Source organism: Anoplopoma fimbria, chromosome 22 (assembly GCF_027596085.1).
Source record: "Anoplopoma fimbria isolate UVic2021 breed Golden Eagle Sablefish chromosome 22, Afim_UVic_2022, whole genome shotgun sequence".
In the NCBI taxonomy this organism is placed as follows: Eukaryota; Metazoa; Chordata; class Actinopteri; order Perciformes; family Anoplopomatidae; genus Anoplopoma; species Anoplopoma fimbria.
In genome coordinates, this window is record NC_072470.1 from 12,835,618 (window position 1) to 12,855,617 (window position 20,000).

At 35.3% G+C, this 20,000-nt stretch overlaps 2 protein-coding genes across 2 annotated transcripts in view; both read right to left on the reverse strand.

The window, feature by feature from the left end:
- Window positions 1–489: 489 nt before the first annotated feature.
- Window positions 490–6,711, reverse strand: slc19a2 (solute carrier family 19 member 2). The gene is made up of 6 exons (XM_054623924.1): window positions 6,490–6,711; window positions 3,394–3,954; window positions 3,035–3,281; window positions 2,693–2,885; window positions 2,299–2,440; window positions 490–2,192 (listed from the first exon to the last, which is right to left on the reverse strand). The coding sequence occupies exons 1-6, from the start codon at window positions 6,613–6,615 to the stop codon at window positions 2,037–2,039; spliced, it is 1,425 nt and encodes a 474-aa protein (XP_054479899.1). The 5' UTR covers window positions 6,616–6,711; the 3' UTR covers window positions 490–2,036.
- Window positions 6,712–12,056: 5,345 nt separating this feature from the next.
- LOC129111827 (ubiquitin-like-conjugating enzyme ATG3) overlaps window positions 12,057–20,000 on the reverse strand; it is an 8,790-nt gene continuing 846 nt past the window's right edge. Inside the window, exons 2-12 of the mRNA XM_054623952.1 lie at window positions 17,234–17,275; window positions 17,104–17,153; window positions 16,058–16,128; window positions 15,708–15,815; window positions 15,338–15,390; window positions 15,065–15,152; window positions 14,936–14,970; window positions 14,693–14,845; window positions 14,278–14,405; window positions 14,128–14,196; window positions 12,057–13,520 (exon numbers count right to left, since the gene is read on the reverse strand). Of these exons, the coding sequence (XP_054479927.1) occupies window positions 13,439–13,520; window positions 14,128–14,196; window positions 14,278–14,405; window positions 14,693–14,845; window positions 14,936–14,970; window positions 15,065–15,152; window positions 15,338–15,390; window positions 15,708–15,815; window positions 16,058–16,128; window positions 17,104–17,153; window positions 17,234–17,275 (879 nt within the window). The 3' untranslated portion in view covers window positions 12,057–13,438. The remainder of the gene's footprint in view (window positions 13,521–14,127; window positions 14,197–14,277; window positions 14,406–14,692; window positions 14,846–14,935; window positions 14,971–15,064; window positions 15,153–15,337; window positions 15,391–15,707; window positions 15,816–16,057; window positions 16,129–17,103; window positions 17,154–17,233; window positions 17,276–20,000) is intronic.

Sequence of the window (20,000 nt, forward strand, 5' to 3'; positions counted from 1 at the left end):
ATGTCACTTTTCAAAAGAACTTAGAAAAACATGCAGGCGTTGGAGGTCATTAAAGGGGGGGGGGGGTTGGTAATGTGAAATATCAAACGTTCCTTTATCCATAAGAATATGGATTCATGGATTCCACAATATGGATCCTGAGAAGTTTGATGATTCTCCACGAGGTTGACAGTTTCGCATTCGAGTGAACAATCGCTAACCCTAACCCTAGATTAACGTTATACATAAATACCAAAAAAAACCACAATCAGGATTCACAGAGAGAATAATTGAGTTTAAATTAGATTTACAAAAAAATAGACTGTAAGAACGTAAGAACGCCAACATGCTCACAAAGAACACCGACGTGCTGCCTCAGAGGATCGGTAGTGTGTCCGTACATTACAACAAAAAACACCATTGGATAGAACATTTTATATATATATATATTTCTGTTTATTTAGAAGGTATTTAGTATGATTACTAAATAACAAAAGCAACAGTTAAAATACACACCCATTCATAACACAAAAACATGATTGGGCAAACCATTTTGATTTCTTTGGGATAGAAATGGAGACAGCAGCTCTGAGGCGTGTTGTGAATGTGTCCACACCCTCCAGGTGAGTAACACACTGCAACACGCAGGATTTCATGAAGGCGCAACGTATGAAATAGTGCAAAGAAATGAATATAAATCTGGAATGAACAGGAGGAAAAGTCAACCTTCATACAACACACTAAATAAGAGAAGGTGTCCTGAGGCAGCCCGTCCTCCACCAAAATGTCCAAAAGGAACTAAACGCAGAAACAAACCTTCAGGGGAAACAGAGAGCAGCCATTTCACACAGCAAAATATAATATATCATTAGAATCCATCGGTTTATTGCTGTTGTACGAAGAGATATTAAAAAATACAGTCGTCATAAAAGCAGCGACAAATGCGTTTCATCCAACTTGCTCAGATCATCTGACTTGTTAAATTGTTCGAGCTATTTCTTCTATTTGTTGGCTGATAGGAAAACGTATTTGCGTCATTTATGTGCATATTGATAAACATTCATATGAAGTATCACTGTGACTGCACTGCAGAACAAACAGTTATTACACATCTACAGCTGTGAAGATGCTAATCCAACACTGGTTTGAGTGGTTTTGAATTTCTATTAAGTGACATGAGTTTAGTCAATGACATTAATAAATATTAGGAAAAAAAAATGTAAAGGCATTATTGCTAGTGCTCCAAGATAAGCTATGTTACTGGCACTGTGTGGGAGGAGTGTGGCAGCCATGTTTTCCACTGTTGCCCTGGGTGACATGTGCATTGCAGTAATCAACATCTTGTCCGGATACAAGAAGCCTAACAACATCACACACACGTTTCATTGTCATTCACTAAGGATACATATTGATAAACCTGATGCTGATACTCCTCATCAGTGCCAATAATTAGCAATGATAGTAAAATACACCATCTATGACATAAGGCATATAGAAATACTATCAAGGTGTCATTCGTGGTGTTTATTTAGCTTTTCACATCAAGCCTAAAAGGCACACAGTTCAATAAGCTGGGAAAAACCCACAGAAAGAAAGTAAACATTTGAAGAATTGTGCAACGTGACTATCAGACGAAGTCTTCACATCTGATCAGGGATCAGCAAAGAGCGTACCTTTAGATACATCACAGACTGAATCAAGTGAGGAAAGAGGAAGGGCTCGTTCATACCTGTGAACATACTTTAAACTCTGCAGCTCTTCCTGCTCTCCTTTGATTAGAGTGCATCTTTTGGGTCTCGGTGTGTAACCAGCATTCATCACAAATGTAACATAACAGCCTCAGACCGGTAGAACGTCCACGGGTCAGGGTTGTGCATCCGTCAGCTTGTTCTGGAGGCATTCTGCCACACAGTGGCCAACATGGAGTCATACAGCTTCAGTTATTAATAATCTAGGCTAACCCACAATGCAAAGAATAAACTATGTGGCTGAAATCATACTGAAGCTCTCCTTTTGGAGTCACTGTGCTCACTACTGATTGAAGCTATCAATAGCCATCACCTGGCTGGAGAACAGTCGGACTCTGTTTCTGGTCGACTGTTGCTCAGGACCTCCTCCTCCTGCTTGGAGCGCCTCCTGGAGGCCAATTTCCAAAGCCCAGCGACGAGGAAGACCACAGAAATGACAGCAAAGTAGCCGCCGTAGATGAGGAACTGAGGGATGAAAACAAGACATCCATCAGTCAGATCTGGAAAAGACAGAATAGACTCGTCTCCATGTATGTTGTCATAGGCAACTAAAAAGGTGGGCGGAGCTCACCTGAGGAAAGACATCGAGGCCAAGGCCAGCTGAGTCCACCACCACCACAGTGAGCAGAGACTGGAGCAGCAGAGCCATGAAGGTGTTCACCCCGAACACCAAGGCGTAGCGCTGCATGTTGAGACTGGCCGCAATCTGATACCTGATGGGTCAGAGGGCAGACGGCAGGAGGGAGGTTCACGTCTTTGTGTGTAGTGGTTAAGAAAGCAGACATCTTATTCTTCATCCTTCAGTTTCAGAATAAACAGAGGCTTGAGAACCAGAGAGTAGAAGCTCAAGTCTGAACGTCACCAAACGAAAGGCGAGGAACTGTAAATACTTTCTGAAACCATGACCGCTCAGCCCAGAGGAGGCGAATCATTCTGTGAACGTCCTGCTGCCTCCTCGTACTTACGTCGCCACGGTGATGAGCAGCATGTAGATGGCTCTGAAGAGGACGTATGAGATGTAGCACAGCCAGATGTTCCTCACCGTGTCCATGGCAAACACGCATCCAGCCATCAGCAGGGAGAGGACACACAGGACCAGCTCTCCCCAAAGAGCCCAGCACACAGGCAGGTAGCCCACCAGCAGGGCCGCCAGAGCCCCTGTGGACCAGCAGAACACAGAACCGTTAGAAGCAGTAGTTCATTCCATCCCACACCATATCCCAAGATTGCCTACATCTCGACAAAATGGCCACAGATCATGGTTTAATCTTTTTGAAATAAGCGTGTAACCTTCGTGGGGCCCTCACCGAGCAGTGTGGCCAACGTCTCCACGTAGCCGTTGTAGATTTCATAGTCCTGGGATGGCCGAACGTTCTCCCATAGCACTTGTGCGTAGTTGATGACCTGGAAGTATCCACAGGTGGCCAGAGCCCACCACAGGGACCAGGAGAGCAGGGACGGACATCTGTAGCACTTCAGGAAGTCCGCAAACAGCACCTTGAAGACCTCCACAAGACCGCTGCTAGGACCTCCTGTCTCAGGCGAACTGGATATCTGCATGGAGAGTTGGGTGTGTCTCTTCATACATACACAGCTATTCACGTTTCAACAGATACATCCCTATCATGCCCATGATGTGACCTGAACCAAGCGGACTTTCACTCACTGTGGAGACGTCCTGGCTGCTCGGAGGCAACTTGCTCTCCGGATCCTCGGCCTTCTCCAACAGAGCTGTGCTGCTGCTGCGTTGCTTATCCACCGCCGCTCCTGGACTCTTGTGGAAGAACAAGCTTCTCTTGGGCATGGGTAGAAACCAGGGCGCGACGGAGGCCACGGCAGCCGTCGTCAGGGTGATGATGACCAGGTGGACTATCCGAACTTTGGCCACGGAGAGCAGCAGCTGGCCGGTCAGAGATCCAGCAGCCGATCCGAACAGGGTGATGCTGCGGCAGTAACCCGTCACTCTCTGGTAGTGCGCCGGCTCTACCACGCTGTAGATGTAGGAGTAGTAGGCCACCTCCGAGGCCGTAGCCAGTCCAAAGAAGAACTCCAGGAGCTGCATGGCCAGCACGCCCTGCGCACTCAGCAACATGACATAGGTCACGACTAGGCTGGCGGCCTGCAGGATCAGTATGGGCTTATACCGGAGGTAGTCAGTGGCCAGGAAGATGGGGAACAGCAACACCAGGTAGGAATACGTCCATATTGGATAGATTTCATTGACAACCTGCAGATAAGACATGAAAATGTACAGTAATTAGATTTTTATGTCATTTAGGGGGAAAAAAACTGATTTATCGCTGCTTCTCATTTTAAAAGATGTTTTGCAGGCCAGCTCATAACTCGATGGCGGTAACCTAATTATTTTAGGATTAACCAGAAATTCCAAAGGGATCAAGCAGGTTTTCATGAGGGATTATTCTGTCTGTGGGCCTGCCAGACAACATCCAGAACAACCAGTCAACACCGGCTGGTTTACATGTGCCTCAAGCGTCCAGAGTGGTGAGGAAACGTGTCGAGCTTGAGAAAGGTGCGTCAAGGAAGCTCTGACACAAGAAGCTCTAGTGGTGATGTAAACACGGAACCACAGTCTGCAAACCTCACAGCGCTAAGACAAGTCTGAGACGTCCAGAAGCACGACCCCGAGCCCTCCTCGTAGCTCTTACTGTGTTCATATTAGTCTGTTTCTGCTCTTATTGTATTCATATTAGTTTGTTTCTGCTCTTATTGTGTTCATATTAGTTTGTTTCTGCTCTTATTGTATTCATATTAGTTTGTTTCTGCTCTTATTGTATTCATATTAGTCTGTTTCTGCTCGTATTGTATTCTTAGTTTGTTTTGCTCTTATTATTCATATTAGTTTGTTTCTGCTCTTATTGTATTCATATTAGTTTGTTTCTGCTCTTATTGTATTCATATTAGTTTGTTTCTGCTCTTATTGTATTCATATTAGTTTGTTTCTGCTCTTATTGTGTTCATATTAGTTTGTTTCTGCTCTTATTGTATTCATATTAGTTTGTTTCTGCTCTTATTGTATTCATATTAGTTTGTTTCTGCTCTTATTGTGTTCATATTAGTTTGTTTCTGCTCTTATTGTATTCATATTAGTTTGTTTCTGCTCTTATTGTATTCATATTAGTTTGTTTCTGCTCTTATTGTATTCATATTAGTTTGTTTCTGCTCTTATTGTATTCATATTAGTTTGTTTCTGCTCTTATTGTATTCATATTAGTTTGTTTCTGCTCTTATTGTATTCATATTAGTTTGTTTCTGCTCTTATTGTATTCATATTAGTTTGTTTCTGCTCTTATTGTATTCATATTAGTTTGTTTCTGCTCTTATTGTATTCATATTAGTTTGTTTCTGCTCTTATTGTATTCATATTAGTTTGTTTCTGCTCTTATTGTATTCATATTAGTTTGTTTCTGCTCTTATTGTATTCATATTAGTTTGTTTCTGCTCTTATTGTATTCATATTAGTTTGTTTCTGCTCTTATTGTGTAGTTTGTTTCTTCATTCATAAGTTTGTTTCTGCTCTTATTGTATTCATATTAGTTTGTTTCTGCTCTTATTTGCTCTTATTGTATTCATATTAGTTTGTTTCTGCTCTTATTTATTATTCATATTAGTTTGTTTCTGCTCTTATTGTATTCATATTAGTTTGTTTCTGCTCTTATTGTATTCATATTAGTTTTTGTTTATTAGTTTGTTTCTGCTCTTATTGTGTTCATATTAGTTTGTTTCTGCTCTTATTGTATTCATATTAGTTTGTTTCTGCTCTTATTGTATTCATATTAGTTTGTTTCTGCTCTTATTGTATTCATATTAGTTTGTTTCTGCTCTTATTGTATTCATATTAGTTTGTTTCTGCTCTTATTGTATTCATATTAGTTTGTTTCTGCTCTTATTGTATTCATATTAGTTTGTTTCTGCTCTTATTGTATTCATATTAGTTTGTTTCTGCTCTTATTGTATTCATATTAGTTTGTTTCTGCTCTTATTGTATTCATATTAGTTTGTTTCTGCTCTTATTGTATTCATATTAGTTTGTTTCTGCTCTTATTGTATTCATATTAGTTTGTTTCTGCTCTTATTGTATTCATATTAGTTTGTTTCTGCTCTTATTGTGTTCATATTAGTTTGTTTCTGCTCTTATTGTATTCATATTAGTTTGTTTCTGCTCTTATTGTATTCATATTAGTCTGTTTCTGCTCTTATTGTATTCATATTAGTTTGTTTCTGCTCTTATTGTATTCATATTAGTTTGTTTCTGCTCTTATTGTATTCATATTAGTTTGTTTCTGCTCTTATTGTAGTTTGTTTCTTCTTATTGTATTATTAGTTTGTTTCTGCTCTTACTGTGTTCATATTAGTTTGTTTCTGCTCTTATTGTGTTCATATTAGTTTGTTTCTGTACTTTTGCTCTGGTTTCTGCTCTTAGATGCTTGTTTAAGAAAGGAGATGCTCTGATGACTTCTGGTGACTAGTAGTTCTCTTGAATGTTGAACACACTTCCTGTAAGTCGCTTTGGAGATGTTTCAAATATTAAACATTTTAACTTTTGAAAATGAACTTTTCTTTCCCTACTCACAGATACACTGTCACAGGTGTCACCAGGTGTCACCGGGACCATGTCTTCCTCATGTAGGAGGTTAGGAGACAGTTGTGATGGACAGATGGAGCTACAGCTGAAGGTGTAGTCCTCCTCCACCATGACTCAAACAGTCAGTGCCACCACCACCTGCTCCTCCAGCCGGCTCACCTGTGTCTCGGTGAGGTTGTGGTCCGGGCCCATCAGGTACGCGGTGAGGAAGGGCTCCGACGGCCGCAGGCTGGAGAGGAAGCCGAACGAACACAGCAGCAGCAGCGTGCGGTCGATGCCGGGCATGGTGACCGCTCAGCGCCGTCTCACTGCGGGCTGGAGGAGGAGGCCGAGGACCGGCGGCTGCTTACCCGGCGGAGCTGCGCGTCCAGCGGGCGGCTTCACGCACCGCCCTCCGCTGGCTGGAGGACCGGGTATATATATATATACACATATATATATATATATATATATATATAAAATAATAAAAACATACATATATGTGTCTGGATAGATATAAAAGATCATGTGCTTATTACTATGAAATAAAAAATAAATAAAAAAAGATTCTGTATAAAAAAATAAAATAAAAATAAAAAAATAGAATAAATTAAAAAAATATATATAAAATAATAATAAAAAAATATATATATGTCTAGATAGATAATACAATACACTGTGCAATTTTAGCTATAATAGTTTTTCTGTAAAAATAAAAAATAATAAAAAGAAATCTGTATAGATATTTAAAAGTAAAAAAATAAATAAAAATAAATAAAAAAATAAAAAAATAAGAATAAAAATTTAAATAAAAATTTGTCTGGATAGATATAAAAAAATCATGTTCTAATTAATATGTTGTTAATTTATATTTCATTCTATAATACAAATACACTGTGCAATTATAGCTATAATAGTTTTTCTGTAAAAATAAAAAATAATAAAAAGAAATCTGTATAGATATTTAAAAAAAAAAAAAAAATAAAAATAGAATAAAAAAATAAAAAAGAATAAAAATTTAAAAAAAATTTGTCTGGATAGATATAAAAAATCATGTTCTAATTAATATGTTGTTAATTTATATTTCATTCTATAATACAATACACTGTGCAATTTTAGCTATAATAGTTTTTCTGTAAAAATAAAAAATAATAAAAAGAAATCTGTATAGATATTTAAAAGTAAAAAAAAAATAAAAATAAAAATAGAATAAAAAAAAAAATAAGAATAAAAATTTAAATAAAAATTTGTCTGGATAGATATAAAAAAATCATGTTCTAATTAATATGTTGTTAATTTATATTTCATTCTATAATACAAATACACTGTGCAATTTTAGCTATAATAGTTTTTCTGTAAAAATAAAAAATAATAAAAAGAAATCTGTAAGATATTTAAAAGTAAAAATAAAAATAGAATAAAAAAAAAAAATAAGAATAAAAATTTAAATAAAAATTTGTCTGGATAGATATAAAAAAATCATGTTCTAATTAATATGTTGTTAATTTATATTTCATTCTATAATACAAATACACTGTGCAATAATAGCTATAATAGTTTTTCTGTAAAAATAAAAAATAATAAAAAGAAATCTGTATAGATATTTAAAAGTAAAAAATAAAATAAAAATAGAATAAAAAAAAAAATAAAAAAATAAGAATAAAAATTTAAATAAAGATTTGTCTGGATAGATATAAAAAAATCATGTTCTAATTAATATGTTGTTAATTTATATTTCATTCTATAATACAATACACTGTGCAATTTTAGCTATAATAGTTTTTCTGTAAAAATAAAAAATAATAAAAAGAAATCTGTATAGATATTTAAAAGTAAAAAATAAAATAAAAATAGAATAAAAAAATAAAAATAAGAATAAAAATTTAAATAAAAATTTGTCTGGATAGATATAAAAAAATCATGTTCTAATTAATATGTTGTTAATTTATATTTCATTCTATAATACAAATACACTGTGCAATTTTAGCTATAATAGTTTTTCTGTAAAAATAAAAAATAATAAAAAGAAATCTGTATAGATATTTAAAAGTAAAAAAATAAATAAAAATAAATAAAAAAAAAAAATAAAAATAAGAATAAAAATTTAAATAAAAATTTGTCTGGATAGATATAAAAAATCATGTTCTAATTAATATGTTGTTAATTTATATTTCATTCTAAATAAATAAAAATAGCTATAATAGTTTTTCTGTAAAAATAAAAAAAATAAAAAGAAAAATTTAAATAAAATGTTAAATAAAAAAATCATGTTCTGGATAGATATACAAAAAATCATGTTTTTCTGTAAAAATAAAAAATTCTGTATAGATATTTAAAAGTAAAAAAATAAAATAAAAATAGAATAAAAAAAAAAAATTAAGAATAAAAATTTAAATAAAGATTTGTCTGGATAGATTAAAAAAATCATGTTCTAATTAATATGTTGTTAATTTATATTTCATTCTATAATACAATACACTGTGCAATTTTAGCTATAATAGTTTTTCTGTAAAAATAAAAAATAATAAAAAGAAATCTGTATAGATATTTAAAAGTAAAAAAAAAATAAAAATAGAATAAAAAAATAAAAATAAGAATAAAAATTTAAATAAAAATTTGTCTGGATAGATATAAAAAAATCATGTTCTAATTAATATGTTGTTAATTTATATTTCATTCTATAATACAAATACACTGTGCAATTTTAGCTATAATAGTTTTTCTGTAAAAATAAAAAATAATAAAAAGAAATCTGTATAGATATTTAAAAGTAAAAAAATAAAATAAAAATAGAATAAAAAAAAAATAAAAAAATAAGAATAAAAATTTAAATAAAGATTTGTCTGGATAGATATAAAAAAATCATGTTCTAATTAATATGTTGTTAATTTATATTTCATTCTATAATACAAATACACTGTGCAATTTTAGCTATAATAGTTTTTCTGTAAAAATAAAAAATAATAAAAAGAAATCTGTATAGATATTTAAAAGTAAAAAAAAAATAAAAATAGAATAAAAAAAAAAATAAAAATAAGAATATAAATTTAAATAAAAATTTGTCTGGATAGATATAAAAAATCATGTTCTAATTAATATGTTGTTAATTTATATTTCATTCTATAATACAAATACACTGTGCAATTATAGCTATAATAGTTTTTCTGTAAAAATAAAAAATAATAAAAAGAAATCTGTATAGATATTTAAAAGTAAAAAAAAAAAATAAAAAAAATAAAAATAGAATAAAAAAAAATAAAAATAAAAATAAAAATTTAAATAAAGATTTGTCTGGATAGATATACAAAAAAAAAATCATGTTCTAATTAATATGTTGTTAATTTATATTTCATTCTATAATACAAATACACTGTGCAATTTTAGCTATAATAGTTTTTCTGTAAAAATAAAAAATAATAAAAAGAAATCTGTATAGATATTTAAAAGTAAAAAAATAAATAAAAATAGAATAAAAAAATAAAAATAAGAATAAAAATTTAAATAAAAATTTGTCTGGATAGATATAAAAAAATCATGTTCTAATTAATATGTTGTTAATTTATAATTCTATAATACAAATACACTGTGCAATTTTAGCTATAATAGTTTTTCTGTAAAAATAAAAAATAATAAAAAGAAATCTGTATAGATATTTTAAAAAAAAAATAAAAAAGAATAAAAAAATAAAAATAAGAATAAAAATTTAAATAAAAATTTGTCTGGATAGATATAAAAAAATCATGTTCTAATTAATATGTTGTTAATTTATATTTCATTCTATAATACAAATACACTGTGCAATTTTAGCTATAATAGTTTTTCTGTAAAAATAAAAAATAATAAAAAGAAATCTGTATAGATATTTAAAAGTAAAAAAATAAATAAAAATAGAATAAAAAAAAAAAATAAAAAAATAAGAATATAAATTTAAATAAAAATTTGTCTGGATAGATATAAAAAAATCATGTTCTAATTAAGATATAAAAAAATCATGTTCTTATTATATGAAAGGCTATTAATCACTTCTAATTAATATGTTGTTAATTTATATTTCATTCTATAATACAATACACTGTGCAATTTTAGCTATAATAGTTTTTCTGTAAAAATAAAAAATAATAAAAAGAAATCTGTATAGATATTTAAAAGTAAAAAAAAAATAAAAATAGTAAAAAAATAAAAAAAAAAAAAAAATAAGAAAAAAAAAAAAAAATAAGAATAAAAAAAAAAAATTTGTCTGGATAGATATAAAAAAAATCATGTTCTAATTAATATGTTGTTAATTTATATTTCATTCTATAATACAAATACACTGTGCAATTATAGCTATAATAGTTTTTCTGTAAAAATAAAAAATAATAAAAGAAATCTGTATAGATATTTAAAAGTAAAAATAAAATAAAAATAGAATAAAAAAAAAAATAAAATAATAAATTTAAATAAAAGATTTGTCTGGATAGATATTACTAAAAGGCTTGTGTGTCTCTTAATCATGTTCTAATTAATATGTTTAATTTATATTTCATTCTATAATACAATACACTGTGCAATTTTAGCTATAATAGTTTTTCTGTAAAAATAAAAAATAATAAAAAGAAATCTGTATAGATATTTAAAAGTAAAAAAAAAAATAAAAATAAGAATAAAAATTTGTCTGGAAATATAAAAAAAAATTAATATGTTGTTAATTTATTTTATTCTATAATATTTAAATAATAAGTTAAAATAAAATTAATAAAAAGAAATCTGTATAGATATTATAAATAAAAAATAAAAATTAAAAATAGTCTGGAAGAATAAAATATTTGTCTGGATAGATATAAAAAAATCATGTTCTAATTAATATGTTGTTAATTTATATTTCATTCTATAATACAAATACACTGTGCAATTTTAGCTATAATAGTTTTTCTGTAAAAATAAAAAATAATAAAAAGAATTCTGTATAGATATTTAAAAGTAAAAAAATAAATAAAAATAGAATAAAAAAATAAAAATAAAAAACAAGAATAAAAATTTAAATAAAAATTTGTCTGGATAGATATAAAAAATCATGTTCTAATTAATATGTTGTTAATTTATATTTCATTCTATAATACAAATACACTGTGCAATTTTAGCTATAATAGTTTTTCTGTCTGCACATATAATATTTCAGTTATTATTATTATATTCCTTTATTGATCCCCATGGGGGAAATTCAGGTGTTGCAGCAGCTCAACTACATAGAACCAGATAATAAATACAACATATTATACAATAAAAATAAAAATAGAATAAAAATAAACCTTTGCACTATAACCTCTGCTGCTGTAATCCTGTAAAATAAAGTCTGATCTTATCTTATCTTAATGGGGGTTTAGAGCTTAAAGCCTACAGTGTGATACATTCATGAAACGTAGAGGCAGTCCTAAAGGAAGCTTCCTTGTCTTAATATCCACTCTATATATAAAACTAGTATCTTATTATAGTGCAATACAAATACACTGTGCAATTATAGTTATAATAGCTTTTCTGTCTGTACATATATTTCAGTTATTGTGGATTGTTGCTGTTTTTATTGCTTATTTATAATACTTGTTTGTTTCTTTTATCTTGTCTTTCTTTTACTCTGTCTCTTGTGTGCACTTTAACCTCTGCTGCTGTAATCCTGTAAATGTCCCCGCTGCGGGACTAATAAAGGATTATCTTATCTTATCTTATGTGATTCAAAATCAGACAACAGGGGGAAAATAGAGTGACGGTTATGGAAGAAGGGACTTTATTAGACACCATTTATTGTAATAGTTTATATATCATCAAGTAAATAGACCACGGCTTCATCGGAGGGTTTATTGAAGTACACAGAGAGGCTTGTGACAATGAAAATCAATTCTCGACGCAGTATTTGGAGATACATCAGTAGAAGAAAGACCAACTGAAAAAAAAAAAAAAAAAAAAAAAAGGTAGTAACACAAGCTGCAGAGGAGGGAAACTGAAAGACAAACGTATGCGGCAACCACATGGACCGTGTATGAATGAAGAGGTCTGGCCATCAACACATTCAGAGAATGAAGTATTAAGACAAACTGGCATCCAGAGCTGATTTACAATGACAGGGTTCAGCCGTGCCTTCTTCCACAGAATGGAGGCGACATGGGAACGGTGGTGGTGATGATCAAGAAGCTTCCATCGATGCTGCCGTCGGGTACACAGACATTTCAGACAGGGACGCTAGCAAGACAACGTTCATTTACTTGCAATAGCTGTCCAAGTCCAAAGATTTGGAATAATTTCTTTTGAATCTTATCTGTAAATTGTGCAAGGACGCACATAAACAGATGACTGAAGGCAGTGAAGGGCCACAGTGAAGGGCCACAGTGAAGGGCCGCAGCAGAGGGCTTGGCATGCTTATCGTTTTGGTTTTATGGCCCGTAGAACTGTACTGTTTTCGGTTCAGTCTGACCGTTGTGTGTGGAATGGGGTGAGTTTTAGTAAAAGCATCAAAATGGTATTCACAAGAACTTTAGGAGCTTCTCTCCACGTTGTGGTACCAACACTAGACTTGTAGAGAAACACCAGAAGGTACAGTCCAAGCTTTGGGACCAAGCTTGGTCTGCGATCTTACCTAGGGTCGGACGAAGAGATGGATATCGGTTTCATTTCTGTGTGTCCAGGTCGTGGTTAGCCTAGCTTAGCACTGTCAGTAAGAAGAAACTACCAACTAGCTCGGTCAAAAGGTGAAAAAAACCCCACTATTCAACCACTTGTTACAAATAAAGTTTTTTGTTTTCACATTTCTATTTTTCCCACAGATGAAATCATTCAATTCAACATGATAATACAGCTCTGGCTTTGAAAGGTGCACTTTTCATGACATATTTAGGCTGGAGGCACACTGATGAAACCAATACTGATCTTCTTATCCGACTCCGGGTTTCATAGAAAACATTCGATTTACCAAAATGTCAGACTGTTCCTTTAACAGACAGTTTTGTCACATACCTTCAACATTCCCCAGGTCCTGCACCCAACGCAAAGACACTCCACAAACTGATTGTAATCAGACCAGACCTGATAGAATCTCAACACACGGGCAGGAGGGCTGACGTTTCTCCCACGTCGCCTCAGCAGAGGCAGATTCACGAAGCTACATGGTGAAGTGTCTTGTGTAGTCGTATTCTATTGTAGGAATGACAGCCTGGACAAACTTGAGGAAAATTAGAAGGTACCTGAAAGTCTCAGTTGAGGAAAACACAGTGGAGCATGGAGGGAAACACATCAATACGGTGACACAGCGGGTGTGATGGAAATCTCGGAGCTGGTTTACTCGGGACAGAAGAAGTTTCAGCAGACCCAGATGTCTTAAGCAGGAATATTTATTGAATCTCGATCGAGGAGAACAGGGAAACACCACGTGTGAATCACAGCGAACTGCTACCCAATTCTGAAGATGGTGTCCTGGAGCACAGTATTCAACCCTGCCCAGACCTGCTAAGTTCCGCTATATCCAAATAGGGTTAGTTCTACATCAGCCTGGCATTCTATTCTATTGGATATCAGATCTAAACAAGCCTCTGTACGGTCTCTCTTATCCAGCGTCTCCAACCAGACGCCAGCCTGTTGAATCCAAAACAAATACAGAAGATTTTTGGCTGACCTTGGCCTACCAGCTGCCATAGCCAGCTCGGCCTTATCAGGCACAATGAGACAAAACTTGACCTTTCAGTAAAAAAAGTAAAAGATTTGGCTGTTTAGTGCCTATGAACAGTGCCCATAGTAACTTAATAACAATCAACCAGAATAGTTCACAGAAGAATTATTACCATAAAAGGATACATATGCACTCCCAACTCTCCTCCCCCTTCTGCCACAGTCTCAATGATCTTTTTCATCACCTCTGCATGCCTGAAAGGAAATGTTGCATCAGCCAAAAGTTGTTAAAATAACATCTAAAGAAAGAAAGTTTTTTTCATTTGTCTTTCTCACCTGCAAGGGTGGACAGAGCACATGGCAGGTGGAGGAAGGTTGGGGTGGTTCTCAATGGTGACCGTCTTCTTAACATGGTCCTGGCTGATGTCCTCGTACATCTGTTCTACAGTCAGTGGTTGTCTGTCCTGGAAGACAGCACGGAAGCTTGAGGAGCTGATAGTCTATTACAGCCGTGTCTTCAAAAATCACTTAGTACACCTGACCTACAAATGACCTGACTGCTGCTAAAGAAACTCATATTTGGCTAACACTTACACGACTTTGTCAACGAATCGATTAGTCGATTTAACCGACATAGCTGTAGAACTCTCACAGAATCGTGCAAAAGCACCACTTTAAATCTGGTGTTTACCATAGACTATACTATTTCAGGCTTTTTCAGGATAAGCAGGGGTGGTTATTAGGGCCATACCTCATCATATCCAAACAGCCAGAGTCGAGGTGTCTGGTAGTATTTATCATATGTGATGTACAGGTCATATGTTCTCGTCTGAAGGATGGCATCTTCGCCTCCAGGCTCTGCTTTGGCTTTGGCTTCAACCATTTTACTGGTGTCCAAGGTCGCCTAGACAGAGGAAAGAGGTGGTTAGTTGGACTGACAATTGGTATTTGATCCCACATGAAGCGATGTGCTGCAACCGTTTGAGACCCCTACCTCATCGGTTTCCAACAGGCCACTTTCTTCGTACTCTGAAAAGACAGTATTAAGGACAACTGGAGTTAAAGGACAGGCCGTCTGAAAGAAACAAAAAGGACCGCTTCATCACTGCTACGATACGAGTACCTTCCATATCGGCCGCTTCTCCATCTTCGTCCTCATCTTCTTCATCATCGTCACCATATGCTGCAGATGTGGCGTTCATATTCTTGTCCTAGAGGAGTTCCAATTAAATAAAAAAGGACCCATTTAGCATTGACACACTTCGAACCCAGAGCCCTTTGCCGAGTGCTAACCACTGGACCACCACCAGAACTAAAACCACATTTGGAATTGTATTTATTTCCCATTGTATTCAATCAGAATCAACACAAAACCAAAAACATTCATGAAGCATACCTTGTTATTGTCCAGTGAAAGTTCTTGTACAGCATCTGTGACTCCTAACACACCTGGTGAAACACAACAGTGTCTAGAAATGCTCTTAAGTCATTGTCTTTCATCACTTAACCACCATTTCTGAACCAAGAACTGATTGAATAATGGGTTTCCACCAGAAAAGTTAACTATTCAATTAGGTATATATATATATATACACATCACATTCTGTAAACGATAATGTGATAACTCCATGTATTGTCGCAGTTTTTCTTGCTCCACTTTTTCGAGTTTTTTGTTTTTTCAAGGAAGTATTGGGGCAAATAGAAATGTACATAAATCAAATTTCAATATATGTGCAATGTAAGGATGTTGAGAGATGGTGTCCAACCTGAGTTGTGGTACGTGTCCACCCAGCCCCCATCTCCATCATCCTCCTCTATGATGGCCTCCAGCTCATCTGAATACTCCATCTGTTTACAACGCTTGTAACAGGGAACTGCCAGAGTCAACACACAGAGAGATGAGTTTCAACACAAACCAGAGGAAGTGAAAAAGGGTGCAGCTACCAACGGTGACCTAATTTAGCCAGAAAGTTTTGATACCAACAAGTTCAAATATAGCATGAACTGAAATACAAAAATCAAGCAAGAACAAAAACAGCCAGTGTGCCACCTGCAGATTACATTCATTCACACTTAGCTTCAGTTCATGAAAAAAAACTTTAAATCCACCTCCTACCGTTGCGTGTCAGGAGAAACTGTTTGTCCGGGGGCAGATATGGCTTCACCTTGACTTCCTCCCCACTGGCCCTGAAGGGAGAAACCACAGACACGTTAGTTTTCCTTACTTTAAAATTTGAATAAATGTTTTTATTTGTGTATAATGGCCTTAAACTAAAAAGGGTTTTATTTAACTTAGAAAAAGCCATTTATATATACACTTAGGGAACATGCACTCTTGAAACCTTGAAATAAACAAGCCATCATTAAAGACCGGAGTGTTGGTGACCTGATCAGACCCCAGCTTGTGTCCAGATAGCTAGCGACTATGACTCCATGGCTCTCCTCTTTTGAGCCATCTTGAGGCCCTCTACAAACCCCCTACAACCTACTTCCACTGGGACACACCTTGCTCTCCATCCAGCTAGTACAAGAAGGGCCGACTCTACTTTCTCTGGAGGTTTTCGGTCATTCACATGACGAGGATGTTCTACCGTTCTCGATTCTCGGAGATCCTTCAACTCATCAGCCTCCATTGTGTTTGATCTCTCTCACTCTCCATGAATTACTGTCTCTTACGTGGAATGCAGCCGTTACACGCTTTTCATTTAAAGTACATGATGCGCATTAGAATCAGAATCTTCATCACGGGACATAATCATGAACATGTGAATTAATCGTATACACTAACAGAACCAGTACTTCAAAATGTGTCATTGTACATAAATAACTTTATGCTTCTATACAGAGTACGAAGAAAGTATACACATATATATATATATATATATATACATATATACACACCAGCTGTAACCACAGTACGACACCACCACTACCAGAGATCACAATGCTGACTACTTTGACGTTAGATTCAAAAATCAAGAACTTCACTTTCCAAACCACCCAGCGCTCCTCCAACATATGAGACAACCTCCCCCTCTGTGGTACTACTGTATGAAGGGTAAACACAAACAATACACCACAATGATGTCATAATGAAATCTGTGAGCTCACTCTATGGGGTTCTTAGCATGAGGGAATGCATGTATCTGTGTGGACACTCACCATTTCCATGTGGGGCAATGGTGAACCAAGTGATCCCCGGCTGCTACAAACTGGAAAGCAGAGAGGAGAGGATGAAGTAGACTGTAGTGTTCACATAAAGGTAATAACATAGAGCAGACTGTGTCCTCACCTCCTCTGGTGTGATCACTCCAGTCTCTTTGAACTTGGACTCCTGTGGGTGAGAGCAGAGGATACACTGTTTCTCAGAGGATACACTGTTTCTGAGAGGATACACTGTTTCTCAGAGGATACACTGTTTCTCAGAGGATACACTGTTTCTGAGAGGATACACTGTTTCTCAGAGGATACACTGTTTCTCAGAGGATACACTGTTTCTCAGAGGATACACTGTTTCTCAGAGGATACACTGTTTCTCAGAGGCCACACTGTTTCTCAGAGGATACACTGTTTCTCAGAGGATACACTGTTTCTTACACTGTTTCTCAGAGGCAACACTGTTTCTCAGAGGCAACACTGTTTATCAGAGGATACACTGTTTCTCAGAGGATACACTGTTTCTCAGAGGATACACTGTTTCTGTTTCTCAGAGGCTACACTGTTTCTCAGAGGATACACTGTTTCTCAGAGGCTACACTGTTTCTGAGAGGATACACTGTTTCTGTTTCTCAGAGGATACACTGTTTCTCAGAGAGGATACACTGTTTCTCAGAGGATACACTGTTTCTGAGAGGATACACTGTTTCTCAGAGGATACACTGTTTCTGAGAGGATACACTGTTTCTCAGAGGATACACTGTTTCTGAGAGGATACACTGTTTCTGAGAGGATACACTGTTTCTCAGAGGATACACTGTTTCTCAGAGGATACACTGTTTCTCAGAGGATACACTGTTTCTCAGAGGATACACTGTTTCTGAGAGGATACACTGTTTCTGAGAGGATACACTGTTTCTGAGAGGATACACTGTTTCTCAGAGGATACACTGTTTCTCAGAGGATACACTGTTTCTCAGAGGATACACTGTTTCTCAGAGGCAACACTGTTTATCAGAGGATACACTGTTTTTACACTGTTTCTCAGAGGATACACTGTTTCTCAGAGGATACACTGTTTCTGTTTCTCAGAGGATACACTGTTTCTCAGAGGCTACACTGTTTCTCAGAGGCAACACTGTTTCTCAGAGGCAACACTGTTTCTCAGAGGCTACACTGTTTCTCAGAGGATACACTGTTTCTCAGAGGATACACTGTTTCTCAGAGGCTACACTGTTTCTCAGAGGATACACTGTTTCTCAGAGGATACACTGTTTCTCAGAGGATACACTGTTTCTCAGAGGATACACTGTTTCTCAGAGGATAGACTGTTTCTCAGAGGCTACACTGTTTCTCAGAGGATACACTGTTTCTCAGAGGATACACTGTTTCTCAGAGGATACACTGTTTCTCAGAGGATACACTGTTTCTCAGAGGATACACTGTTTCTCAGAGGATACACTGTTTCTCAGAGGATACACTGTTTCTCAGAGGATACACTGTTTCTCAGAGGATACACTGTTTCTCAGAGGATACACTGTTTCTCAGAGGATACACTGTTTCTCAGAGGATACACTGTTTCTCAGAGGATACACTGTTTCTCAGAGGATACACTGTTTCTCAGAGGATACACTGTTTCTCAGAGGCTACACTGTTTCTGAGAGGATACAGGATACACTGTTTCTCAGAGGCCACACTGTTTCTCAGAGGATACACTGTTTCTCAGAGGATACACTGTTTCTGAGAGGATACACTGTTTCTCAGAGGATACACTGTTTCTCAGAGGATACACTGTTTCTGAGAGGATACACTGTTTCTCAGAGGATACACTGTTTCTCAGAGGATACACTGTTTCTCAGAGGATACACTGTTTCTCAGAGGATACACTGTTTCTCAGAGGATACACTGTTTCTCAGAGGATACACTGTTTCTCAGAGGATACACTGTTTCTCAGAGGATACACTGTTTCTGAGAGGATACACTGTTTCTCAGAGGATACACTGTTTCTGAGAGGATACACTGTTTCTCAGAGGATACACTGTTTCTCAGAGGATACACTGTTTCTCAGAGGATACACTGTTTCTGTTTCTGAGAGGATACACTGTTTCTCAGAGGATACACTGTTTCTGAGAGGATACACTGTTTCTCAGAGGATACACTGTTTCTCAGAGGATACACTGTTTCTCAGAGGATACACTGTTTCTCAGAGGATACACTGTTTCTCAGAGGATACACTGTTTCTCAGAGGATACACTGTTTCTCAGAGGATACACTGTTTCTCAGAGGATACACTGTTTCTCAGAGGATACACTGTTTCTTACACTGTTTCTCAGAGGATACACTGTTTCTCAGAGGATACACTGTTTCTCAGAGGATACACTGTTTCTCAGAGGATACACTGTTTCTCAGAGGATACACTGTTTCTCAGAGGATACACTGTTTCTCAGAGGATACACTGTTTCTCAGAGGATACACTGTTTCTCAGAGGATACACTGTTTCTCAGAGGATACACTGTTTCTGAGAGGATACACTGTTTCTGAGAGGATACACTGTTTCTCAGAGGATACACTGTTTCTGAGAGGATACACTGTTTCTCAGAGGATACACTGTTTCTGAGAGGATACACTGTTTCTGAGAGGATACACTGTTTCTCAGAGGATACACTGTTTCTCAGAGGATACACTGTTTCTCAGAGGATACACTGTTTCTCAGAGGATACACTGTTTCTCAGAGGATACACTGTTTCTCAGAGGATACACTGTTTCTCAGAGGATACACTGTTTCTCAGAGGATACACTGTTTCTCAGAGGATACACTGTTTCTCAGAGGATACACTGTTTCTCAGAGGATACACTGTTTCTCAGAGGATACACTGTTTCTCAGAGGATACACTGTTTCTCAG